General features: G+C 47.5%; 6 protein-coding genes across 9 annotated transcripts; 2 read left to right on the plus strand and 4 right to left on the minus strand.

Annotated features, from left to right (window-relative positions):
- Positions 1–2,359: 2,359 nt before the first annotated feature.
- LOC120451616 (mitochondrial dicarboxylate carrier) lies at positions 2,360–3,573 on the minus strand. 2 transcript variants are annotated; one of them, XM_039635461.2, is made up of 2 exons: positions 3,088–3,573; positions 2,360–2,898 (listed from the first exon to the last, which is right to left on the minus strand). In XM_039635461.2, exons 1-2 carry the CDS (start codon positions 3,498–3,500, stop codon positions 2,448–2,450), a joined length of 864 nt encoding a protein of 287 aa, XP_039491395.1. In that variant the 5' UTR covers positions 3,501–3,573; the 3' UTR covers positions 2,360–2,447. The 2 variants fall into 2 exon arrangements, with proteins under 2 accessions (XP_039491395.1, XP_039491404.1); XM_039635470.2 differs by having other exon boundaries at positions 2,650–2,898; positions 3,092–3,573.
- A 1,451-nt stretch (positions 3,574–5,024) lies between these two features.
- Positions 5,025–7,308, minus strand: LOC120458207 (hairy/enhancer-of-split related with YRPW motif protein). Its single transcript, XM_039645784.1, has 3 exons — positions 7,035–7,308; positions 6,508–6,722; positions 5,025–5,855 (listed from the first exon to the last, which is right to left on the minus strand). The coding sequence occupies exons 1-3, from the start codon at positions 7,298–7,300 to the stop codon at positions 5,038–5,040; spliced, it is 1,299 nt and encodes a 432-aa protein (XP_039501718.1). The 5' UTR covers positions 7,301–7,308; the 3' UTR covers positions 5,025–5,037.
- A 3,150-nt stretch (positions 7,309–10,458) lies between these two features.
- LOC120458844 (probable E3 ubiquitin-protein ligase bre1) lies at positions 10,459–11,928 on the minus strand. Its single transcript, XM_039646669.2, has 2 exons — positions 11,716–11,928; positions 10,459–11,549 (listed from the first exon to the last, which is right to left on the minus strand). The coding sequence occupies exons 1-2, from the start codon at positions 11,755–11,757 to the stop codon at positions 10,674–10,676; spliced, it is 918 nt and encodes a 305-aa protein (XP_039502603.1). The 5' UTR covers positions 11,758–11,928; the 3' UTR covers positions 10,459–10,673.
- Positions 11,929–14,500: 2,572 nt separating this feature from the next.
- LOC120458786 (ornithine decarboxylase 1) lies at positions 14,501–16,377 on the plus strand. Its single transcript, XM_039646567.2, has 6 exons — positions 14,501–14,790; positions 15,116–15,273; positions 15,329–15,626; positions 15,680–15,928; positions 16,055–16,123; positions 16,183–16,377. Exons 1-6 carry the CDS (start codon positions 14,521–14,523, stop codon positions 16,321–16,323), a joined length of 1,185 nt encoding a protein of 394 aa, XP_039502501.1. The 5' UTR covers positions 14,501–14,520; the 3' UTR covers positions 16,324–16,377.
- A 509-nt stretch (positions 16,378–16,886) lies between these two features.
- On the plus strand, positions 16,887–18,773 carry LOC120450433 (ornithine decarboxylase 2). Its single transcript, XM_039633446.1, has 6 exons — positions 16,887–17,161; positions 17,380–17,537; positions 17,594–17,891; positions 17,951–18,199; positions 18,439–18,507; positions 18,571–18,773. Exons 1-6 carry the CDS (start codon positions 16,892–16,894, stop codon positions 18,709–18,711), a joined length of 1,185 nt encoding a protein of 394 aa, XP_039489380.1. The 5' UTR covers positions 16,887–16,891; the 3' UTR covers positions 18,712–18,773.
- Positions 18,774–19,011: 238 nt separating this feature from the next.
- Positions 19,012–23,635, minus strand: LOC120457875 (slit homolog 2 protein). 3 transcript variants are annotated; one of them, XM_039645406.2, is made up of 9 exons: positions 22,980–23,635; positions 22,265–22,805; positions 21,979–22,201; positions 21,784–21,920; positions 21,567–21,719; positions 21,329–21,509; positions 21,022–21,161; positions 20,764–20,942; positions 19,012–20,404 (listed from the first exon to the last, which is right to left on the minus strand). In XM_039645406.2, exons 2-9 carry the CDS (start codon positions 22,644–22,646, stop codon positions 20,387–20,389), a joined length of 1,413 nt encoding a protein of 470 aa, XP_039501340.1. In that variant the 5' UTR covers positions 22,647–22,805; positions 22,980–23,635; the 3' UTR covers positions 19,012–20,386. The 3 variants fall into 3 exon arrangements, with proteins under 3 accessions (XP_039501340.1, XP_039501339.1, XP_039501337.1); XM_039645405.2 differs by having other exon boundaries at positions 20,621–20,942; XM_039645403.2 differs by having other exon boundaries at positions 19,012–20,942.
- Between the last annotated feature and the right edge of the window lie 163 nt (positions 23,636–23,798).

Here is a 23,798-nt window from a genome sequence, read left to right on the forward strand (position 1 = left end):
TCATTCAACAAAATAAATCGTAGTAGGCCAGAAATACTAATCAATAAATAGGATGTTTTGCGTAATTCAGATACTTCACATACAAAATGGGGCCTACAAACATTCTACCGAGTATTAGGAAGACCTGTGTTGATACCACTTACATCTCGGATTAGGAGCCGGCATTCTCGCGAATCCAATAATTAGCTTTCTGGTCCACATTTCCCTGATTCAGTGTTCTTCAGATGGTTTTTCATAGGGCATTTTCGCGTTACATCACACGTAGTGGGGGCATCAATGCCCCAAAGTACCAGAACCAGACACTAACGAATCGAATGGGATGTAACTTAAACTTCTGCCGGGAAACTAGCAACAAACAAGCAACTATTGATTTTGGACAATCAATAATTAAAACAGAATTAAAGTTCACACGACGAGAAAGAGCGAGCACTAAATAATAATAGGAAACGCTCTCCTTATGGTCGCATGCGTGTGTGAGTGAGAGCGGCAGACCTGATGTGCTAGCTATTTTTAAACCCCTAGAACATGGGCCAAATCCGAGATAGATTCGAGTGGGTTGGGACCAGAACCAGAAGTGAGGAGGAAAACGCATTTTCGGGCTCAGTGGTTGCATTCAAATCGAATTTATTGAGCTTTATTTATGGGTTATGTATTTTTGATTAACTTCTCATATGGGAACAAAATGAATGGATCATAAATCCCTTTCAAGTGCATTCCCATTTACATTCCATCCACATGTGCATAAATTAAATATGACGCCAACAAGTGCCCGAAACAGGGTTTTTATACCCGTTATTATTATGTTTAACACGGAAAACCATTCAGAAATGTCGCGAAATATTCCACTTAATTGACTCGAACCGCAATAAAAACGGAATCATCTCACTCTCGATGACACCACACAACTAAAATGATAATAATAATGATATGCAATCACCCCTCCACGGGCTGCGTCCTTTCGATCCTGTCGCTGTGCTGGTAATCCGAGGAATGAAGTCCCGACCGACCAGCCCGATGCCTTTTGTAGTCACCGTAGTAGAGTCGAGCGATGAAACCACCCCGCATCGATATCACAAGTTCGTTCCCCTGTCCCAGATCCGAATGATTGTCTCTAATTGGAAGTTTTGACGTGTGTATTATGTTGAAGGCGATGGTGTTGACGCCGATCTCTGGGTCGAACTACCCCTATGGGGCATACTGCATTCGCATATTGTAATACTTGGTGGGTGGTGGTTAGCTCACCGCGTGGGAAGTCAAAGCTCAGGGGTCTCTCACATGGCTGAGAACGTGGTAGGTCCCGAGTCGTTTATATGTGTTTAACCGGCAAAAAGAAATTAATGCGCAAAAGATTGTTTCTTGTTTTTTGTCAGGGGTGGTTCGGAATGTTCCCACATTCCACAGGCGGCAATTTCGCCCGGTTGCCCGGTTTCAATTAATTTCGGTTCAAGTGATTTTTTGCCGTGGGCCAAGTGGTTTTATTACAAGTAGTTATATTGTGTTTAATTAAATTAAACTATGCGCTCGGGAAATGGGTCCTGTGGGATCCGCGGGAAATATTTCAAGTGTCTATCTCTAGTCTTAAGCATGAGAATGCAAAAATGCACTTAATATATTGTAATTATGTGTTATTTAATTATTTTTGGGTAAAGGTTTATTCACACACTTAAGATTGCACAGCTTTGTATCAAATTCTAATAATAATGCTTGTAAGTTTTCCAACTTAGGATTGCTTTGTTTTATCAGTTTCTCCTTCTAATTGTGGAATCGTGAAACTTCCATAAAGCCACAACCGAATATTGCCATTAAAAACCCCCTTTAGACAACATGTAGAGCGGTTTAGGTACCTAGTCCCTAGAAACACATTTGGCTTACAAAAGCACCCTAAACTAAACTAAACTAATATGTCATTGCATATTACAATTTTTTAACCCTGCTACCTTTGTGACACAGTTTCCCTTTGAAGGATTATGTTTCTGGAGCAGGGACAAGATACTGGGCGCGCCAGGTTTCCAGTTTTTCTCGATAATTTCCCGTTTCCCGTGCGGCTGCGGCTTAGAACTTGGAGTTCTGGGTTGCGACCCTTGCACCTTGCTAACCCCGCTCCCTAATTGCGAGCAGCGAGTGTGCAGCCGGCTTAGCTAACCGCCGCGGATTGGGTGCTCACGTGGTTAGTGGGTATGCAAATTTCATAAACCGTGAGCGGCTTTCGTTGACCCCCAGAGCTCGCTGACCAGCGGTTAGTGGTTACTGGTTAGTGGGCAGTGGTCAGCGGTCCGCGATCCAGTGGTCCAGCGGTCCAGCGGTGCTAATGAGCACAGTGGCAGCCGATTAGGTCCGGATTATTTCCGATTCAATGGTCTTTTACGAAAGATTCTTTATTCCTTAATCACGAGTATAAAATATAATTTAAGTAGATATTCGAAATGGATATAGATTTGGGAGCATCACTATTTCTCTGGCGGTAGATATCCAAATCGCATTCGCGCCTGCTCGTACAAAACGAAGGTGATGATCGTATTGGGACTAACCCGTATCAGGGCCGGAATAAATCCCTTGTAGAACGCCAAGGGACCCTGCCTGGCGATACTGAGAAAGGCCCCTCCAAGCCCGGAGAACTCTCCCGGCTTGGCGTTCATAAAAGTGGTCTTGATCACATCGAGCGGTTGCGTTATCACCACAGCAATGCATCCAGCTATCGTGGAAGTGGCAAAGTGCAGTGGAACTCCTTCGGCTGCCCCGGTTGCGGTCCTGAGCATCTGCTTCACCTGGTCGTAGGCCGCATTCGTTCCGATGGTCAGCAGCACTGCTCTGGAAACAGCTGGCAATGAGCCGCGAAAGAGACTGGACACGCCCTCCTCTTTGTAGATGCGAAAAAGGCCGTCGAAAACGTGCTTGTAGCTGCGGAATTCGGCTTAATTATATTGTCTATATGTGGAGAGGGAAGGAGTGCTGCAATCATGATTCGCAATTTAAATATTTTCAAAACAAACTAATAGCAAACCAAACAAGCACGTGGACATGAAGACGGACAAACGGACGGACAAAGCTTGGGAGATTTCTAGCAAAGGAGACCGTGGTAGTACTTACTTACGTCGCTTCTCCTCCGGCAATTTAATGTCGTTCTGGAGTCGCACTGTGACCACGTCCCCGGGCACGCCCACAACCCCACCCACGAGTCCTGCAAAGGTGGCCAGCGCCATCTTGGAAGTTACGTTTTTCGTGTCGACGTAATCCTTTCCAGCCTCGTACAAGGCAAATCGGGTGGTGGTGTAGGTCAGCTGCCGGAACCAGGATGCCGAAATGCCACTATAAAAGCCCAGTAAGCCGTTCCGCTGGAGTATGCTTTTAAGGATCTCCCCCACGGGCTTCTGGTTCGTTTGTGTTTGGGTCTGCAGCTGCACCTTGATGAGATCCAGCGGATGGGTAACGGTCACTGCGATTGCCGCACAAACCCCACCAAACCACCAACGCGGGAGGCGCCTCGAACTGTCTTCTCCCATAGATTGAAGTCAATTAATTCTTTAAATAATTTTTTTTTGCTTTTTTAAAAAAATTTATTCTAACTGACGTGTAATACTTATAAGGAGTGTTCACATTTACCTACGGATTATGCAGCTGCTACTCGTACGTCAGTGAAAAGTAGTCCACGTAGTGACAATGCGCACCTCAATAATGTACGATAAAGTTAATATGTGATCTGATCATCGGAAAATAATACTAATTAAAGTTTTCGCAATATACAAAAGTATGCTTCATTAATAACGAAATTATTGTATGCTTGTCGTCGCTAGTTGTTTTTTCTTTTTTGTTTGATTATAATAGTTATACCCGTTACTCGTAGAGTAAAAGGGTATACTAGATTCGTTGAAAAGTATGTAACAGGCAGAAGGAAGGGTTTCCGACCATATAAAGTATATATATTCTTGATCAGGACAATAGCCGAGTCGATATGACCATGGCCGTCTGTCCGTCTGTCCGTCTGTCCGTCTGTCCGTCTGTCCGTCTGTCTGTCCGTCCGTATGAACGCTGTGATCTCAGGAACTACAAAAGCTAGAAAGTTAGGATTAAGCATACAGACTCCAGACATAGACGCAGCGCAAGTTTGTCGATTCATGTTGCCACGCCACTCTAACCCACAACCGCCCAAACTGCACGCCCACTTTGAAAATGTTTTGATATCTTTTCATTTTTGAATTGGTCTTGTAAATTTCTATCGATTTGCCAAAAAACTTTTTGCCACGCCCACTCTAACGCCCACAAACCGCCAAAAGCTGCTACGCCCACACTTTTGAAAAATGTTTTGATATCTTTTCATTTTTGTATTGGTCTTGTAAATTTCTATCGATTTGCCAAAACACTTTTTGCCACGCCCCCTCTAACGCCCACAAACCGCCCAAAACTGCCACGCCCACACTTTTGAAAAATGTTTTGATATTTTTTCATTTTTGTATTGGTCTTGTAAATTTCTATCGATTTGCCAAAAAACTTTTTGCCACGCCCCCTCTAACGCCCACAAACCGCCCAAAACTGCCACGCCCACACTTTTGAAAAATGTTTTGATATTTTTTCATTTTTGTATTGGTCTTCTAAATTTCTATCGATTTGTTAAAAAACTTTTTGCCACGCCCACTCTAACGCCCACAAACCTCCAAAAACTGTGTTTAAGACTCCTCTCGTTCTCTTGTTTTTAATTTATAATAACCATATTTGAGTTATTTTTATTCCGCGTGTTTTTGATGCGTGAATGATGTGAGCCCCTTTCCCTGATAAAATATCAATTAATGACCGCGTTTCAACATTTTCTCTTACAAACTCATGCGTTTATTTACAATAGATTCACAAAATGTTCCAAACTATACATAGGTATCATTATGAATAACTTAAGTTTATATGCTAACGGCACTAGCTAATCTCACTGCGTTGTTTCTCTGTTTGTTCTCTGTTTTTTCTCTGTGTAGGATGCGAAACTTAAGACTATCACACTTGGTCTGCTCTGACTAGACGTTGAAATATTCCTTCTTAGGCTAACTTTTCCAATCAATAGGCCATCTCGGCACCCCAAGGACGATAGGGCTTGGCTCCGTTTGGAGTGGCATACTGTAGGACGCTGGAGTTGTTGTAATCCTGGCCTGGCAGGCCACTGACCGGGTACTGGGGAGCGGCACTGTAGCTGAGGCTCTCGGAACCCAAGGCCGCCGGGCGATTGCTGTTGGTGAGTTCTATGTAGGTGGGCACCTGCTGCTCGGGATGCACTGCGCTGTGGTCGTGGGTGTAGTGTTGCTGCTGCTGCTGCTGCTGCGCCGGTTGAGGTGTTGTCTGCGTCCGTTGCTGTTGCTGCTGATGTTGCTGCTGGTGTTGCTGTTGCTGCTGCTGCTGCTGTTGTTGCTGCTGCTGTTGCTGTTGCTGGCTGCTGCTCTCAGAGTGGAGATCATGGCTGGGCAGCGATTCGTTTACGGCAGTTCCACTAGTCCGCGAGACACTGGTGCGTCCTCCCAGTTGCTGAGCCTGCTGCGAGGGCGAGGCGCTCAAAGTGGGGTAGCTGGATACATAGGCACCTGGATTCGCTGGCGCCGCATAGCTCTGGTAGGGAGCAGCTGCACAGTTGGGTTGGTAGCCGGAGGAGCTGGGAGCAGCCGGTGTCCAGCCGGCCGGACTGGCGCAGCTCTTTGCCGAGAGTTCGCGCTGCTGCACAAAGTACTGGAGGTGGGACATGAGGCGCAGGCGCAGAGGATCCTGGATGTCCATGCCCTCGATGGTGACCAGATAGCGGGCCACTTCGGCGGCGCACTCGCGGAACCCGATGATGTGGTAGTCCATGGCCACTCGCTGCGGATCGTAGCTCAGCGAGTCGAGAGCTGCAACAAGATAAGAGGAGGTGGAGAAAGTCAATAAGCTGTCTAATCCCAGTTCAGGCAAACAATTAAAATAGCTGTTCCCACGCGACGAGCATAAAGAACAACCCCAAAACCCATGTCCTTCGGCGGGATGGCTCGTTGTGAGGTGGTTATCAGGGGGTGAAAGCCCGCTCCTGGCTACAACTTTGCTATCGTGGTGGTGCCGCTTCCGAGCGTGGGAAGCCCCGAGATTCGAGATTCTCTTGAGCGCTAGGGTGGTGGTGGTGGTCCTGCTTTGCTTATGGCAATCATACTTTTCCCACCATGCGACCCTGTGCGGGACAACAGGTCAGGATTGTTTACCCAGATTTGTGATAATTTGCCGCATATTGTATTTAATTTCGTGCCTTAATTGTTTCCCACAGCGGGCTCTGTATGGGGATTCTGGTTGCAGTTTTCCCATCGAATGCTTTTTTTTACTGGGATTGTAGTTCATATGTCAGTGGGAGAGTAGTGATTTGAACTGGCGAAATACAAAATGTCCTTAATATTTCCAAAGCCGATGTGTCATATGACCTAATTCCGCTTTTAACTTTAGTTCTAACCAAGTCGCTCACTACTCACTACTCGCTCACTAATTTGAAGGTAGCTCAAGTTGGCGAAGTACACTTACTTTTGGACTGCAAGCTCTTGAGGTGCTCCACGGTCAGCTGGAGGATTTCGGCCTTCTCCAACTTGGCGGATCCCTGCTTCTCATAGGCGGAGGGCACCAGGCGCTTGAGTTCGGTGAGTGAGGAGTTGATCCGATCCCGCCGCTTCTTCTCGATCACTCCTCGTCGCTTTTTGCGGCTCATTAGTTGGCAGCTGCCCGGCTCACTGGGCGAGATTCTAAAAGCACAAAGGGTTTCTATTAGGTATGGATTAAAAGTAAGGATGGATTATAATTATATCTTCTTTTAAGCGTGTGCTATCTAACACTCAATGGTGCTCCTAACTGCATAGCTATGAAAATCATAGAGTTACTGAACCATTCTAAAACCTATCTATTCTTGGGTTTAGTAGAGTTATCCATTATTTTGATGCACTAAATCGCACAGTTTTTTAGAATTGTTCCTTTACAAGAAAACTCCTAAGCTTCTTTAGAGAAACTCTTCATGCAGTAAATTGAAAACACTTTTGAAAGAAGTCGGGAATACGCACTGTTCCTTAGAGGACTCCTCGGAGTACAGATCGTCGCAGTCGCTCTCGGAGAGCGTCCGCTTCAGGCTGCCAATCCCGTGGCTGTGGCTCTGGCTCTGGCTGTGCCCATGGCTGTGGTTGCTGTGGGCGCTGTGGTGGCTCTGCGGCGGCGGCACCCAGTGGCTTTGGGGTGTTGTGACGCTGGCGCCGGGCATGACCACTCCTGGTCCGGCGGCGTAGCCCCAGTGGTGCAGCGACGGCGCGTTCACGTGCATGTTGTGATCCATTGTGTGTGGTGACTCGCAGTGTTTACTCGCTGCTCCTGCGCACTTGACACTGGTGTGTTGCTGTAGCAGTTGTCGCTGGGCGAGTGTTGCGCGTTGCGTGTTGCTAGTGTTGCTAGTGTTGCTAGTGGCACTGGCAGCAAGTTGCAGATGCAGTAGGCGACCGGGCTGGCGGAGCTAGTTTGAGCACGTGACTTATCGTGTGCGCGAACGGCGTTCGACTGATTCTGCAGCACACGTCGAGCGGACGACCTGCCCTCCGCTGCCGCCGCTCAACCCCTTTTTACCGCCTGCGGCAGCCGTCCAATAAGATGCAGCAGCAACCACCCCCTGGCAACGCGTAGCGCGTGCTGGCCGAGATTGGGGTAGGAAACGGGGAATAAACATATTCGCCGCACGGCGATCGCCGCCAAGTGAGCAAGGGTGTGTGCGACAAGGAGCGGCAAGCCGGCAAATGAGCAAGCCTCTGTCATCGATTCATCCGATTGTATCGCCCGAGCATCTGACACAGCCTTTCAGCAGCATCTAAAGTGTTTATGTATCTAAGGCATCTGCAGCACGGCCTCTAATCGGCGCCGTGGGCGACAAACTGGCGACGTCCGCCGTCCGTCTGTCCACTTGTTTGCTGCTGGAGCGGCTGCACCCGACCATGGAACTCAAACTGGAGCACGCGCCGGTCGTGTGGCATTGCCCGGCATTGCGTGGCGCCGGGAAAGCCCCAACAAGTGCAACAGCCGTCGTTGACCTCTATCTGAGCAGTGGGACGCGTGCTGGTGGGTGGCCCACACAATTCTAGGTCAGTGCCGCCGGCTCAAGGTTGCGGCATCAGGAATCCGGAACAGGAACGGGAGCATCGGCAGGTGCAGAAGCCGAGATAATGGCGACGACGACGGCAGGTGACCAAGGTTGACTTAGAAATTGCTCGAGGTAAACTCGAGTTGTTTACCTAGAGCTATGCTTATGCGCAAATAATACCCTTTTATATTTTTGGGAGCTTTAGTGTTAAGTCCCAAGCATCATTGTAGAAAATCGCAAAATGAATATAAGTTAAATTAACTGCGACGTTAAAAACCCAAATTTATTTGACATTTTTTACGTAAAAGAACACGTGATCCTTGGAGGTATTTAAATTCTTTATCTATTAAACTCTCTAGCCTATTGAACTTTCAGTTGCGCATAATATGATCCATTCTAAACTGTGTTTGCTTAAGAGGTTAAACTCGTTAATTCTAAAACGCCAATATTTTTATACCCTTTCGAGGCGATCTGGCCTTGTCCGACTGTCCGTCCGTATGAACGCAGGAAGGAAGGGATCAGGAAGAGATGTAGACGCAGCGCTGGATCATTACAGAAGATTTCCATGCCCACTGTTGCGCTCACAAACCGAGCTAAAGTGTCATACTTAGAAAATTTTTAGATTTCGTTTAGAAAAATGTCTTGAGATTTTTGATTTTACTATTTGTTTGGCCAATTTTAATAGCTATGCCAATAAAATGTTGAAATCCCTAGTATTTATACCCAGTACTCCTGCAATCTGAGTAATAGGTATCTGATAATCGACGAAATGGACTGTCGCGGCTTCCTCTGAGAGGAAATCGTTTAACATAACCCTAGACTGTGGAACCATCTAAATACTTTCATAATACTCTCTGCTATATCTCTCTCCGCTATCTCAAAAAATTACTCGCAAAGTTTGTGGCCAGTTGCTTGATATTATTATTAATTCCAATGTTACTTATAAATTTGTATATAATAAATAATTTCCAATATATTATATCATCTCAAGATTGCACGCCTATTACTACTGAAAGCTAGAAGTAGATTAAAAGTGATTAAAACACAAATACAAAACAAGAGAGAACGCTATAGTCGAGTTCCCCGACTATCTGATACCCGTTACTCAGCTATTGGAAGTGCGCAGGAGAGTCTTCGACACTGACAGTTTTGGCTGTTTGTGGGCGTTAGAGTGGGCGTGGCAAAAAGTTTTTTGTGCAAATCGATAGAAATTTTCAAGACCAATATAAAAATGAAAAAATATCATAACATTTTTCGAAAGTGTGGGCGTTAGAGTGGACGTGGCAACAAACTTGCGCTGCGTCTATGTCCCTGGAGTCTGTATGCTTAATCTCAACCTTCTAGCTTTTGTAGTTCCTGAGATCTCAGCGTTCATACGGACGGACAGACGGACGGACATGGCCAGATCGACCATATATACTTTATATGGTCGGAAACGCTTCCTTCTGCCTGTTACATACGTTTCAACGAATCTAGTATACCCTTTTAATCTACGAGTAACGTGTATAAAACCATCTACGGCAAATATTGCTGATCTATGGCTGAAGTGGTGTGATAGAACTATCCCAAACTACATTTGATATCTGTGCCTGCAGATATCGGGATACTATTGCATCGTTTTTACATTAGAATAATTCAAACAAGAGAAAATGTGTGAATTATTATATTAGAAAGTAATGCATCTGTGGATAGCTGTGTAAAGATGTTCAGTACAAACCCATTAGTCCTGCGTCTCTAAAAGTATCTAAGTATCTCACATTACCAAGGTCTATGTGTTCTTGCCGGTTAAAGAAACTGGAAAGATCATTATTTTCTCTCCCCCACAACGTTATTTAGTGTAGCATTTTTGCTATTTTCTCGATTAATCAGGCCTTGGTTACAATGGCGCCCATATCAATTTCAAAAAAGTACATTAAAATCGAAAATTATAAAAAGTGCTTTTCATTTGATTCGGCATGCTGTCGCTCAGGTTTTGACCGCGGCAAGCAGCAAAGTGGAAATGCCTAATGGCCAATGCCAATGCGAGTGGTAGTGCCAGCGTGGGACAAACTCGCTCCGAGTTGCCGGAACCCACCCCGAATCAAGTGGATGGATAGTGCCGGGCTGAAGCGGTGTAGCGACAAGGCGGCAAGTTGCACCACCGACGCGGCGACGGGACGAACCCACGAAATCGCAGCCGTGGCTCGTGGGAAAGCCAAAGGTCTACGGATTCTCACGAGCGTCCAGCACGTGCGGGTCGTGCGCCGGAATGGATCGATGGATGGATGGGTGGGTGGACGACGAACTTACTCCCTCCCACAGGGCAAAGGGCAATCGCATACGCATTCGCATTTACGTTCGCATTCTGAAGTGCATTACTCAAGGTATGGAGCCAAAGGAGCGCCGCACACACAAACACACTTTATTGTTAATGGATATTTCCGAAAACAACTTTCTATAATGAAAATTGCGGTCTGCCGACGCCGACTCAAATACTCGATTACATATATAAATGTAGATAATTCTCACAAGACTGGTTTTCGTGCTCTATCGCTGGACGCAAAGTGGAGGTTACAAAGCCGCTGAGTGTCCGTTTCCGGACTCAGAAGCTCCTAAGGCAAAGATTGCAGTTGTTTCCGGCTACTGCGTTGTCGTGTCGGTGCAGCTCCAGGCTGAGGGGCTCCGTGTCGTCCACCCAGGTCTCTAGGGTGCAGGAGCTGGACTGGTGGCTGGACTTTTGGGACTGGGAGAGGGATCTGGTGGCCACCGCCGCCTGCCGCCACCTGGCGTCGAAGTCATCCCAGCGATCGCAGGTGTCGTCATCCAGGGAGTTGCCGTTGATGTCCCACTTAACAATGGGGAAGTCGTCGTGCGGCGGCTCCATGATCACCACGCTGTGGTAGTTGCCCTCCAGCTTGGAGCCCAGGCTGATGCTGCAGGGATGGTAGCGACTGGGCGTGGGAATCCTCTGCTGCACTTGTTGTTTCCTCGGAGTAGCCTGCTGCTGCACTTGCTGTTTTCGCGGGGTGGCCTGCTGCTGCGCTGGCTGCTCCTGCTTCTGCTCCGCTTTCTGCTCCTCCTTCTGCTCCTCCAGCTGCAGATCCAGGCTGGAGTTGGAGGGCGTGTGCCGCAGGTAGCGGACATTCGCCTTGTACTTCACCCGCTCGAACTCGACGGTCGTTGGCGGGGTGGCCAACACCTCGTAGTTGCCGCAGCTCATCAAGTATTTGGTGCGCAGATCATGCTTGGCTGCGGGCTGAAGCTCCTCCTCCTCCTCCCTGGCCAAGTCCAAAGCCTGGTTGCACTCACTCAGCTGCAGCTCCTCGTAGATAGCCTCCGTCACCTGGCAATTGCTGTTTACATCCAGCTCCAGATCGCGCTGCAGATTCAACTCCTCCTCCACATCCTCGTCGTCCCCGTCCTCCTCGTCCAGCCGCTGGACAAAGAGTTGCTTTGAAGTCGATATCTTGCGCAGGAACTGCAAGGACACAAATCGATACGCATAAACATAGCGGGCAACGCGGCGTATGATTAACGTGCCAAAAGCACTGGCATGCAAACTTAACTGACTATTTTCATGCGGCGCTGGTCGCCATCGATTTCCTATAGATTGCCACCCACGCGGGCGCCACACGAGGACTCACCTTCAGACAGGACTTCCTGGTGCGCCTCAGCAAATGCGACATGCTGGCGATGTCTTTGTGTCGCCGCCGCTTTATCCTCCCTAAGTGAATGCTGCAATTACTGTGGCTATTGTTGCCCTGCCATCGGAGTTGCGCCCGTCAGCCGGGGCATGTGCCTCATCACCGCTGCAGCCCGTTGGGCTATCCAAACAAAACTGAACGAGGAAGCGCCGCGGCGAACCCTTGCAGGTGGAGCAAGGACCTCCCATGCCGCGCTCCTGCCAAATGACTCATCCTCGTGGCGCGGCTTGAAACACGCAGAAAAATGAAGTGTTCGCAATCCATTGAAAGTACCTTTAAGTTTTATTCAAGTGATTTAATTGTTGCAATAATGTTAGGAAGTCCTTGATTGTATATAATTGATCTTGTCATGAGCTCTTGCCGTAGAGCTAATGTAGATGTGGAAATGTTTCTGAAATATTCTGAAATACTACTATGCGTTTTTTTCAGTGTACTGGGGAGCAGTGCACGCGCCAGCTGAGAGCCTCTGTCCGCACAGGCGCAGTGTGATCCTGGCGCACAGATTGGGAATCTCGAGTGGGTCGTCGCTAATGCGGTAATGGCCCGGCTAAGCGCCCCCTCCAGAGTCCCCTCCAGAGCCCCTGAAGCGACGGCCCTCGAATGGCCAGCCGGTCAAGTGCCTGGGGTGCTCCGAAGGACCAAAGGTGAGTCCGGCTCCCTGATTATTTCGGTGCGTGTGCCGATGGGGCGCCAACTTGGCGCTGCCTTCCGTGGCAGGTTTGTTATGAAACTATTTGCGGAGGAGAGGGTCGCCGCTGAACTTGCGGGAGGCGCTCATGTAACTATGGGAATTTGTATACCACGCGAATTGCGTTATAAATAGTGGGCCAATGCCATGAATGCTGAAGTGGAAGGGAATTCTCCTGCGAACAGCAAATATATGGTGGAGAAACAACCTCACAATAACTTCTTATTTGCTTTCTGACACCTATTAAACAAAACAGCGCACTTTGGGTTTGAAAACAACTGCTAGTGGGGCTTAGAATCTGATTAAAAAAGGTGAAATATGTTTTTACGTCTCAGGAAAACTGAGTGTAAGTGTCCGCGGAAAAATGTTGATGATTCATGTTTGTCCACTTTTATAATTCCGTTTTGGTAATGATTTCTGAAGCTAGCACCGATTAATGCTACATTTTGGGAACAAGAGCAAGTATTGCATTTTGCAAAGACAATTGTGTTATCGTCCAGTGAAGTTTATTGAGTTAATCTAGGAACTTGAGATGCAAAATTGTCTAAAAGTTCTCTTATGAAAAAGAGTCTTTTGCTTGGCTCATCACTGGACTCATACAAATTTGAGTAATCAACTTGTTGCCCAGACAAAACCGAGTATGGTGACCCCAATTCTTACTTTGCATTTGCTGAAATCTGATCTTTTCAGGGGTTTTCAATGGGGTTTCAAAAAGCAAAGAGTTTTCTTATGTTTCCCATTTGACTTTCCCATTGACGAGCGTAGTTGCAATGGATACATTCAAATCAATTGCCATGGGAAATGGTGGGACTGGCGACTGAACTAATGACATTCGCATGTAAATTTCCAGCAATTTGGGCGAATGATTTAAACGCATTTAGTTGTAAAAAAGGCGAAACCAGTTTTACAATTCAGCATGGTACGAGTGCCTGGCATTCCGATTCCGATTCCTATTCCTATTCCTATTCCTATTCCTATTCCGAATTCGAATATTTTTTTGGTGAGCACTTTTCGGCCTGTCGTCGATTTGTCACATCACTCAAAGTGGGCCTCAAAGAGTGCCTGCTGTGGTTTCGGGTTAGTTTTGAATCGCATCGGAGCGGAGCTGGAAAACCGAATTCGAATTCGAGTGAATGATGACACTCGCAGCAAATTGCAATCAAATCGCAATGATTCGGGTGAACGCGGATCGCCTCGAATTTTGAGCATGACAAGATACGTTTCGCGGCCATCGCTCAATACTCGCAACTTTTTGACAGTTATCATTCCGGAGAATCCAACTCCTTTCGCTGGGAAGATCTTCGCCGAAGGCCAAAGGGTGTGCGAAAAAATATTGATGGGTTTGGCCAATTAAAGGTTGATTGATAGGACACTCCAGCGTGAAGGGCCATTGCCATTGGCATTGCCAATTGCCAGTATCGATTACGAAAGTTTGATTTTAATTTTTAATTGCCAGTTCGGACGCAGTCGAGGGTTGCTAAATTGGCCGGGACACAGACCACAACAACCCTCCTCTTTCCGCCGTCGCGCACACTTCTATTATTACTACTATTATTATTACGATTGTCATTGCCGTGGAATTTCCTAGGGGTGTGTAGGGGTTTGATGCGATTCCATATACGATTTCGAACCAAAGGCGGTGTGAAGTGTCCGCGGGGCAAGGGCAAGTGTCGATTATGCGCGACTCGATGGCCACTCGGGCAGTTGCGTTCAAAATTTACATTTTATTACTTTTACATGCCCGTGCAGCCGGGCAGGGGCATTAAAATTATTTACGATGCCAAATATTGTTGGTTGTAAATAACGCGTTCTGGCAAATATCGCTGCTCTGGAGCGGAGAGAAGGGAGGAGAGAAGGGGAGTGTGACGTCCAATCGCTTGACCTTTGCCGCTAATTAGAGCCTCATTGTTTCCCGCCGAGAGGAACGTTTTCGGAGCGTGTTCCTAAATGTTTCGCAAGTCTGTTGCGATTCAAACCCAAGTCGTTGACTGATAACAGCTATAGTATATGGCTTTACTGCGAGTGCCCCACTTCTGATCAGTTGTGATCTTTTCGAGATGGCGGCCGGTTACCCAGAAGTCCAGTTCTACGAGCGCCAGCTGAACATCCGCCGGGTGATCGAGGAGTGCGACCTGCAGCACCTGGACCAGGCCCTCAACATCTGCGACCTGTCCAGCGTGGAGCGCAAGCTGCGCCTCTGGCAGCGGCTCCTGCCCAGGATTAAGCCCTTCTACGCCGTCAAGTGCAATGACGATCCCATGGTGGTCAGGTTGCTGGCCGAGCTGGGTGCCGGATTCGACTGCGCCTCCAAGAACGAAGTCAAGCTGGTGGGTGGACTCGTTATTCTACTGCAAGTGCCAAACAACAACAAACAACAAATGATCTATGGAATTAAGTTTTTGGTGCCACACATATTGTATATATTATTATACAAAAGATGTTGTGAGTGACTGAACGTATTTGTAGTGAACGACTGCGTCTTATCAATTCCTCAATGTTTTTATTAATTTTTAAAGCGATTAGCTCGTGTTATTCTAGATTTAGACATACGTTAAGTTACTTTACATACTTCCATTATTTTTTAATCAGACATAAGTGTTTTATAGTTTATTCCCGGACTTTCATTTTTTTTAATATTGATTTAATTGAAAGGTCTTGGGCTTCGGTGTCCAACCCGAGCGTATTATCTTCGCCAATCCCTGTCGCCCCGTCAGCCATCTGGAGTACGCCAAGGAGCACCAGGTGTCCAACGGCACGGTGGACAATGAGTTCGAGGTGTATAAGCTGCACACGCACTACCCCAACTCCAAGTAGGTGCATGACTCTCGGGAACGATCATTAGTATACATTTACATTGTATTCCAGCCTGATCGTGAGATTCAAGAGCGAGGCAAAGGAGGCGCAGTGCCCACTGGGCGACAAGTTTGGCTGTGATGCGGATGTGGATGCCGCGGCCCTGATGCTGCTGGCCAAATCCTTGGACCTGAAGGTGACCGGCACCAGTTTCCACGTGGGCTCCGGGTGCAGCGAGCTGGAGGCCTACGATCGGGCCATCAAGAAGGCCAAGAACCTCTTCAAGTTCGGCGCCCTTCTGGGCTATGACATGGACCTTCTGGACATAGGCGGTGGGTTCCCCGGCAGCGATGACGGAAAGTTTGAGAAGGTAAGTAAGCAGAGGTTTTTGAAGAGATGGCCTCTATAGGAAACTTTTTACAGATAGCCGAGAGTGTGAATACCTCGGTGCAGCGTCATTTCCCCAACGAGCGCGTTCACATAATCGCCGAACCAGGACGCTTCTTTGTGGCAGCAGCTTGCACCTTGGTGTGCAAGATCCACGCCAAGCGGGAGATCAGGAATGAAGCTGGGAAGCTGGACACCGTGATGTACTACCTGAATGATGGCGTCTATGGGTCCTTCAACTGCATTCTGTACGACCACCAAGTGGTGACAGCAGAGCATTATCTGGTGAGAATGCCCGAGATTACTAATGCATACTAATAACATATGTATACATTCACCTATTACATGTTTTTTATATTTTTCATTGAACCAACATGGTTTTTTAAAACTAAACCACTTTTTATACCACAGGACAATGCAGACTCTTTGCCCCAGTTAAAGTCCCTGATTTGGGGGCCAAGTTGTGACGCCCTAGATAAGGTGAGTTAAATGTTGTCCTCAACTTGGCAAAACCAAGTAATGTGTGCCCCTGTCCTCAGATTTCGGAGGACCTGCACTTGCCCAACCTAAACCGAGGAGATCTTTTGGGATTCCGGAACATGGGAGCCTACACAATGCCCATTGCCAGCGCATTTAATGGATTCGAGGTGCCCAAGACGCTGTATTTCCAAGCAATATGACTAAAACACTTACTCAATCCAATAAAACCAGCATCTTGTGGACTCACTTGTTTACTTGCTTGCAGCTTTCAAATGTAGTGGACTTGGGTTTATAAAAGACACTCTTTGGGTATTTATTCCTAACATATTTGGGATCTTACAAGTGTCGGTAATGTTGCTGTGAAAGCAAGTATATCAGTCCTAGCTTTGCGCTTATACTTTCAAGTCACACACATCGCATATCTTGAAAGCGATATCAGCTGAACAATGGAAAAGTGCCAAATACGAAATAAAGGCTCATAATGCTTCTAAATACAGAGTATTCTAAATTCGAATTATTTGAGCTCTATCTTCTGAAAGAATTAATTTTCGAAAACTCTTGGCTTGTAGCATAATTTTTGGATGCGCAGACTTTAAATAAACCAAAAGCAATTCATCCAATGCATTGGATGAATTGCATTGCAATGCCCAAAGACGTTATGGTTTGGGTACAAATAATGTTTTTGTCGGTCGCACATAGATAATCCAAAAGCTTTGACCGTTTGGGATGTACGCACATCACCTCTCTATCATTGTCAGTCTAATCGAGATGGTGAACGGAAGCACGCGAATTCAATACTACTCGAAAGACCTCGACATCCGCAGGGTTATCGAGCAGGCGGACTTACAAAATCTGGACCAGGCCCTCAACATCTGTGACTTGTCGAGTCTGGAGCGGAAGTTGCGACTGTGGCACAAACTCATGCCCAGGATTGAGCCCCACTATGCTGTCAAGTGCAACGACGATCCGGTGGTGGTCAAGTTTCTAGCGGATCTCGGAACTGGATTCGACTGCGCCTCCAAAAACGAACTCAAACTGGTAGGTACAGATGTGCGTGGGCATTAAAGGCTTGCGAGTTTGGGATCGACCTTTGATCGATCGAGTATTCAATTTTGAAACTGATTTGCCAAATAAACACATTTCAAGGTTACACGGTCAAAATTCCAATTATTATTATTTTGAAGAGAATAGATTTAGATTTATTCATATTCCCATTTCCTATTTCATTAGTTATGATCATCGATGTTCTTATTTAGGTTCTAGGATTTGGCGTTTCGCCTGAGCGCATTATCTTCGCACATCCTTGTCGTCCTGCCAGCCACTTGAAGTACGCCAAGGAGCAGCAGGTGGTCAACGGCACGGTGGACAACGAGTACGAGGTTTACAAGCTGAAGAAACACTATCCAGACTCCAAGTAAGTACATACGAATGTAAGATTCTGGCAGCTTGGTGATATGTTTCTTTTTACAGCCTTATAGTCAGGTTCAAAAGTGAGGCCAAGAAGGCGCTGTGCCCGTTGGGCGACAAGTATGGATGCGATGCGGAGTCGGACGCCGCAGCCCTGATGCTTCTGGCCAAGGCCTTGGATCTGAAGGTGACCGGTACCAGTTTCCACGTGGGTTCCGGATGCAGCGAGGTGGAGGCCTACGATCGTGCCATCGAGAGGGCGGAAAGCATATTTAAGGTCGGCGAGCTCGTGGGTTATAAGATGGAGATGTTGGATATCGGCGGTGGCTTTCCTGGCATTGATGACGACATGTTCGAGAAAGTGGGTGCAGAAATGGTCTATGTTTCAAGCTATTATTGAATGGCACATATTTCTCATAGATAGCACAGGCTGTAAACACGTCGCTGGAGCTCCGTTTCCCCGATGAGCGTGTCCGAATAATTTCCGAGCCTGGACGCTTCTTTGTGGAGGCCGCCAACACACTGATCTGCAAGGTGCATGCCAAGCGGGAAACCCGCGGCAAGGATGGCAAGCTGGACACTATGATGTACTACCTGAATGATGGCATCTTCGGAGCGTTCGCGGCTATGTTTTACTACCCTGAGGAGTTGACCCCCGTGCTTTACTTGGTAAGAACACAAGCCTTTAACCTTTCCCACAAATAATACAAGATTCTATATTTTTCTCCCAATTTGGAGATGTTGTATCGACTTTAAAGAATGAGCAAAGGAGAATCCCTAACCCATAAATTCTCTATTTTCCACGATCCTGATAACTTTTTAGCGAGTCGTTAAACAGTATTTGTAGTTTACCTTGGATTTTAGTAGTTAAGGTAGTAATAATCGAACATATTGTTCTCCAATTCCAGGATGATGCCGAGAGCTTGCCAAAGTTTAAATCTGTAGTTTGGGGACCAAGCTGCGATGCTTTGGATAAGGTAAGCTAATTTTAAAAGACAATAGAAAAGGCAATAGCATAATTTGCTTCTCTTCACCTTCAGATTTTGGGGGACCTGCTATTGCCCAACTTGAACCCGGGCGACCTTTTGGGCTTTCACAACATGGGGGCCTACACCATGCCCATTGCCAGCCCCTTCAATGGATTCGATGTGCCAGAGACCAGGTACTTCAGGGCAAAGTAACTCTACAGTACTCTAAGAGCAATACTTGCTATGTTCAACTTATAATTAAATACGAATTTTCAGAACTGTTCCTGGATTTTTAATAGTTATTGGTGTTTTTCGCGGCAAAGAAATCACAAGCACAATTGGGAAACAGATCAGCTCAATACCACCAATTAAGTAACTTGCTAGGAATTGGGGAAACTGGAAAGATCAAAGAGGATTCCTCAGGATTTTAGGGAGTTATCTTTAGTTCTGAAAGTAGTAATATAACGTTTCTTGGCCATTCATCGGATTTGAGGCAGTAAAGGAAACTCGTGCTTGCATTTGTAACCAACATGGATTCTTTATTAGACAGATTCTCAGATTCTGCTCACATGGAGAGCATTATGCAAGCCCAGCTTTCGATGGGGTTCAGTGTTAGCAATATTTTGAAAAGAACAGCTCTAGCCAAAGGAAACTGACCCGAATCGGTGGTGCGGCGCATTCTCTTGAAAATATTTCCCGCCCCGAACCCGAACCCGAACCCGCTCCCGCTGCACCACCGCCCACCAGTGGGTGGCTACTGACCTAAGCCACCGCGTGGTTGGGGTGGCGGAGGGAGGGGATTGGGGTCGGGCGGATTGGGGTGTCAGTGTATAGTATAGCTAATCGAATTACAACTTAGTTTGCGTAGACATAATCGAAAAGGTACGTATGTATGTGTGTATAAAAGTATATGTATAAAAAATTTCAAAAATTCCACTCTGCATACGCATTTGCTTAATTCACTTCTTGCATAAATATCAAACTTGTCAGATGCCTCAAAAATGTAAGTAAATTCTATAAAATGTCACTATATTAGCTGTGCCGAGCTTTCCGAGTGTCTTACTACTGGGAGCTCTTGATATGTCACGATATAATATAACAATATAACGATATGCATTCTTGATTTTTGTGGGTTGCTCCTTCTGGGTTCTGGATGTGGGTTTTGGGAATGGGAATCGGGATGTGGATGTGGATGGGGATGGGGATTACTTGGGATACTTGGGAGTTTGCCCGTGCTCGCGGCAAATAAAGAGTACAAACTACTTATTCCATAATCAGTTCTTGGTGATTGATGCAAATGAAATTTCTTACTTTCTCTTGTGTTTTCCCTCCGTTTCGCCTGCCTCTGGCACCCAAAGTGGAGCCACAATTGGCCATGCCTGCTTCGAATTGGATAAGGGACTTCAAAACTCGTTAGTAATGATTGTATCTCACAACACCGACGACAAGACGACGATAGACTACACATAATAGATGGGCATACGGAGCCCTAGGCTGCACAACTAAGCTCGTACAGATTAACGCAAGTAACAACAAAATCCCACGCTTAAACGTAACAATATTCCGATATGTTTGGGTTTGGGTTTTGATTTTGGAGTTGGGTTTGGGTTTGGGTTTGGGTTGCCTCCGCACTGGTGCACTGGTGCACTGGTGCCCAAACCAAGCCTTACATCTAAGCTACGTCCGCAGACAAGTGAATAGCATCCCAGCATTCCCCTTCTCGTCGAGCTACCGTGCACGTCTGGAGCGGAGTGCAGTGGGTGGACCGGATAGTGGTGGTGGTGCCTCTCCAGGGGCGTCGTCTCAATAACTTTCGGGGGTGGGGGAAGCCTGCTGCTGGTTCGAAAAGCGTGCTTTCTGAGTCTAATTACTGGCAGAGTTGCATAATTCACGGATTCCCTATAATCTATAAGAAAACATACAATACAACAACACAGAAATGGCTTGTGGGCGTACGAGAGGTCTGTGATCTTGGGTCTGGGATTGCTTTTTGCATTTTTGCATTTTTGCATTTTTGGGTGATTCGTTATGTGGCAACCGAATTAAACCGAATGGAACTGTCGCTCTGTTGGATGCTATCACTGATCACGGGGGTGGAACTGAAACTGAAGCTGAAACTGACCCACATGGAACACCGCGTCTAGCTGGACAGAGGCTAGATGCTTAGACGCTAGTCAGAAAGGCCACGCTACACACGGCAATCTGGGCCAGGATGTTCACTTGCAGGATCCGCATTAGACCGCCGCTGGTGGGCGAGGGACTCACATTGAGGCCGGCGCAGTGCATCTTCTCGGTGGGCATGGCCTGCACGAAGTACTCGCGGTTGTCCAGCGACATGTGGCACAGCGGCTTCTTCTTCTGCGACATTTCGTCGTCCTTGTTCTTCAGGTCCTCCAGCAGCTTGGGGAACCAGGTCAGCTCGCAGGAGCAGTTCAGCGGGTTATCTGCGCGGGTATTTCGGATTTGCATTAGCTCGGTTAGTTCGGTTAGGTGCTTGGCTGGGCAGTAGAGCCCATGACTTGCCGGTGATGTCGATGATGCGGAGGGTGTCGATGACGGGCTCCATTATGTCCTGCGGTATGCGTTGCAGCTTGTTGTTCTGCAGGTTCAGCGTTTCCAGAGAGTTCAGATTCTCGAACAGAAGACTGGGCAGAACCTTGATGCTAGGTAATGGAGAATATAATTGTTACAGATACATTGTGATGAAATCTAGAGAAACTAAACGCGAGAGAATTCTTATATCAAATGGAAAATACAACTTGAAAAGGGTTCAAGGGTTTAAAAGGGATTTTGAATTGGAGGGTGAGTTATTATTGGGGGAGAATCTTACTCGTTCTTCTGCAGGTTGAGGAAAGTTAGGGAATCTCCAAAGCCAGTGAAGGCATCCTCGGCCAAAACATTGATATTGTTGTTGCGCAAGTCCAAGTGGCGAAGGCGGTGCAGTGGCCGCAGTGCCTCGCTGGGAATAGTGTGGATCTGGTTATCACCCAGGCGCAGATATTGCAGGTTCTCTGTGGGTTCAGAAAGCAGTTTAGAAAGTGGATGGGAAAATGCAAGGGACAACCCACCCTCCAGGCCCTTGAAGGCATCCTTGTCAATCGCACTGATCTTATTGCCCTCCAGCTCCAAGGAGTTCAGCAGGGTGAGGTGACTAAACACATTGGCAGGCACGGTGGTGATCATGTTGTGGGCCAAAATCAATGAGTCCAAGCTCTGCAAGCCTGCCGAAATATAAAATACAATCGTTGGCAACTGCATAGCCCATGGAAGTGTTCCAATAACCACCTTCAAAATCGCCTTCGCTGATAGTCCGTATCTTGTTCTCCTGAATCTCCAGCTTCTTTAAGGTGCTTAAAATGGAAAGAGATTTCTGCGGGATATTTGTAAGATCGTTGCCACCCAGATTCAGGCGTTTAATATGGCTAAAAGAAGGGTTTCGATGAGTGCCAAAGGAAACTTACAAAATCCATTTCAACTTACTCCTCTAGTCCTCGGAAAGCCTCGGGATCGATTTGTGTGATCTTATTCTCGTAGAGCGTCAGAATCTCCAGGGTCTCCAGTCCCTCGAAGGCATTGTTGTGGATCACGGTGATTTTGTTGTGGTTTAGATTAAGGATCAACAGGTGGAACAGGTGCTGCAGAGCCTGCGAGGGCACCGTCTTCATTTGGTTTAGGGACACATCCAGCTGTGTGAGCCCCGCACCTGTGAATGCGACAAAGAGAAAGGATTAGGATACCCATCGCCAACTGGTGTCCAACTAGTTACCCAGCGAGCTGAGGGCGTTCTCCTCGATGGCCGCCAGGCTGCTGTTGTGGATGGTCAGGTGGCGGATGTCCAGGGCCAGGAAGACGAAGCCCTGCAGCTTGGGCAGATTGTTGTGGCGCAGCTTCAGGTAGAAGATGATGGGACTCTTGCCCTTCAGCGTGCCCATCGACTTGGTGATGTGCGCCAGATCGGTGGTCTCGCACAGAATGTCCAGCCCGTTCTTCTTCACCGTGCAGATGCAGGGCGCGATCTCGCTCTGCTCCGGGCACACCTGGGCCTGCGGCGGACCCTGGCCGAGCACCTGGCCCATCACGAGCACCTGCAGCAGGAGCACCACCACCACGGCCATCGTGCATCCTGGTTGCAGCTGAATTCCCGCCATGCTGAACACCTGCTGGTGGCTTGCGATTTCGTTGGGGCGACTGTGATTGGGTGGATGGGGTGAAGGATTCCTTATTCCGCGGCAGAAAGCGTCACTGTCGTGACTGGTCGCGGATGCCGATGCTGGTGAATGCTACCTACAATGGCTATTGCCGTAGCCCTGTGGGCGAAAGGAGAAGAGGTTAGGGGATTTTAATTGGGCGCACAATGCGCGCTTTTATTTGGGTTGTGTGCCCGCGGATTAAATATAAATTGCCCGCAATTGAGCTGTCCGTCCGGCCGCTGTTGCTACTGTTGCTACTGCTGCTCCTCTCCGTCCCCAGGGCTCTCTCACCTAAATGGTTTGTCCGTCCGCTGCTGGCGAGTGCCAAATGAAACATGCCTCCAGTGGCTGCGGGATGCAACAAAGCCAGTCCGATAATCCGCCAGGCTCTCCCTTTCTCTTCGCAGAGTGGGATGGAGTGGAGTGGAGCAGCTGGAGCCGCACGCTCTTCTCGCTTTCTGGGGTGGCTATGGGGCGTATGCGTAATGGATGTGTGCCAACTGGGTTAGTGTGTGTGTATAACGATGTAACGGAAAATCGATACGGCGACTTCGGGAGGTTGTTGAATGGCCCCTTTGTTTGTATTTGTTGCTTCGCCTCTAACTAATTCAACAGTCCTCGAAGGGTCCTTTGCTCGCCTCAGCCTTTACTGCCCAGTAAGCCCAGTATCGAATCGAATTGAATCGTATTGAATCGAATCGAAGGCGCTTTTCCACTGGATTCCGTTACATTCGCTGAAAATGGCGAGCCAGGATGCAGGTCTAGTCAGGCTATAATCGCTCTGTCAGGCTCTCAGCCCTCCGTACAAGGTATCAATCCTGTTGCATCCTCTGCCGAATCCCACTGGCAAGCCCCCGAATCCTGAATCCAGAATCGGAAAATATTTGAAACGGTTCGAAGCGACAATTGATGGAAAATGAAGCACGTTTGGTTGGCAAAACCGACGATTGCGGACTGAGGCTCTCAGCGTGAAATTGAATACCAGCACCAGAGTTGACTATCGGGGGTGGCTTGAGCTTTTCCAAGCTCAGAATCAGCGAAAGCTCCAATCAGCGCTCATAGCAGTCGCGTAGTGACTCCTACTTGGGAACTCAGTGCTGTTATCAATCG

The sequence above is a fragment of the Drosophila santomea genome, chromosome 2L (assembly GCF_016746245.2).
Source record: "Drosophila santomea strain STO CAGO 1482 chromosome 2L, Prin_Dsan_1.1, whole genome shotgun sequence".
Classification (NCBI taxonomy): Eukaryota; Metazoa; Arthropoda; class Insecta; order Diptera; family Drosophilidae; genus Drosophila; species Drosophila santomea.

Bases quoted from the DNA above. Each gene is read 5' to 3' on its own strand.
- LOC120457875 (XM_039645405.2), bottom strand. From the start codon at position 22,646: ATGGCGGGAATTCAGCTGCAACCAGGATGCACGATGGCCGTGGTGGTG. The intron at 21,162-21,328 runs GTAAGATTCTCC...TCCATTACCTAG, and splicing joins CTCAACCTGCAGAAGAACGA to CATCAAGGTTCTGCCCAGTC. The intron at 20,943-21,021 runs GCAAGTCATGGG...ATACCCGCGCAG, and splicing joins CCGCATCATCGACATCACCG to ATAACCCGCTGAACTGCTCC.
- LOC120451616 (XM_039635461.2), bottom strand. From the start codon at position 3,500: ATGGGAGAAGACAGTTCGAGGCGCCTCCCGCGTTGGTGGTTTGGTGGG. The intron at 2,899-3,087 runs GTAAGTACTACC...CGAATTCCGCAG, and splicing joins CCGGAGGAGAAGCGACGTAA to CTACAAGCACGTTTTCGACG.
- LOC120458844 (XM_039646669.2), bottom strand. From the start codon at position 11,757: ATGTCGCATTTGCTGAGGCGCACCAGGAAGTCCTGTCTGAAG. The intron at 11,550-11,715 runs GTGAGTCCTCGT...GTGTCCTTGCAG, and splicing joins CCAGGAAGTCCTGTCTGAAG to TTCCTGCGCAAGATATCGAC.
- LOC120458786 (XM_039646567.2), top strand. From the start codon at position 14,521: ATGGCGGCCGGTTACCCAGAAGTCCAGTTCTACGAGCGCCAGCTGAAC. The intron at 15,627-15,679 runs GTAAGTAAGCAG...AACTTTTTACAG, and splicing joins ATGACGGAAAGTTTGAGAAG to ATAGCCGAGAGTGTGAATAC. The intron at 15,929-16,054 runs GTGAGAATGCCC...TTTATACCACAG, and splicing joins TGACAGCAGAGCATTATCTG to GACAATGCAGACTCTTTGCC.
- LOC120458207 (XM_039645784.1), bottom strand. From the start codon at position 7,300: ATGGATCACAACATGCACGTGAACGCGCCGTCGCTGCACCACTGGGGC. The intron at 6,723-7,034 runs GTGCGTATTCCC...TTGTGCTTTTAG, and splicing joins GAGGAGTCCTCTAAGGAACA to AATCTCGCCCAGTGAGCCGG. The intron at 5,856-6,507 runs GTAAGTGTACTT...ATCTTGTTGCAG, and splicing joins CAAGAGCTTGCAGTCCAAAA to CTCTCGACTCGCTGAGCTAC.
- LOC120450433 (XM_039633446.1), top strand. From the start codon at position 16,892: ATGGTGAACGGAAGCACGCGAATTCAATACTACTCGAAAGACCTCGAC. The intron at 17,538-17,593 runs GTAAGTACATAC...TTCTTTTTACAG, and splicing joins AAACACTATCCAGACTCCAA to CCTTATAGTCAGGTTCAAAA. The intron at 18,200-18,438 runs GTAAGAACACAA...CTCCAATTCCAG, and splicing joins TGACCCCCGTGCTTTACTTG to GATGATGCCGAGAGCTTGCC.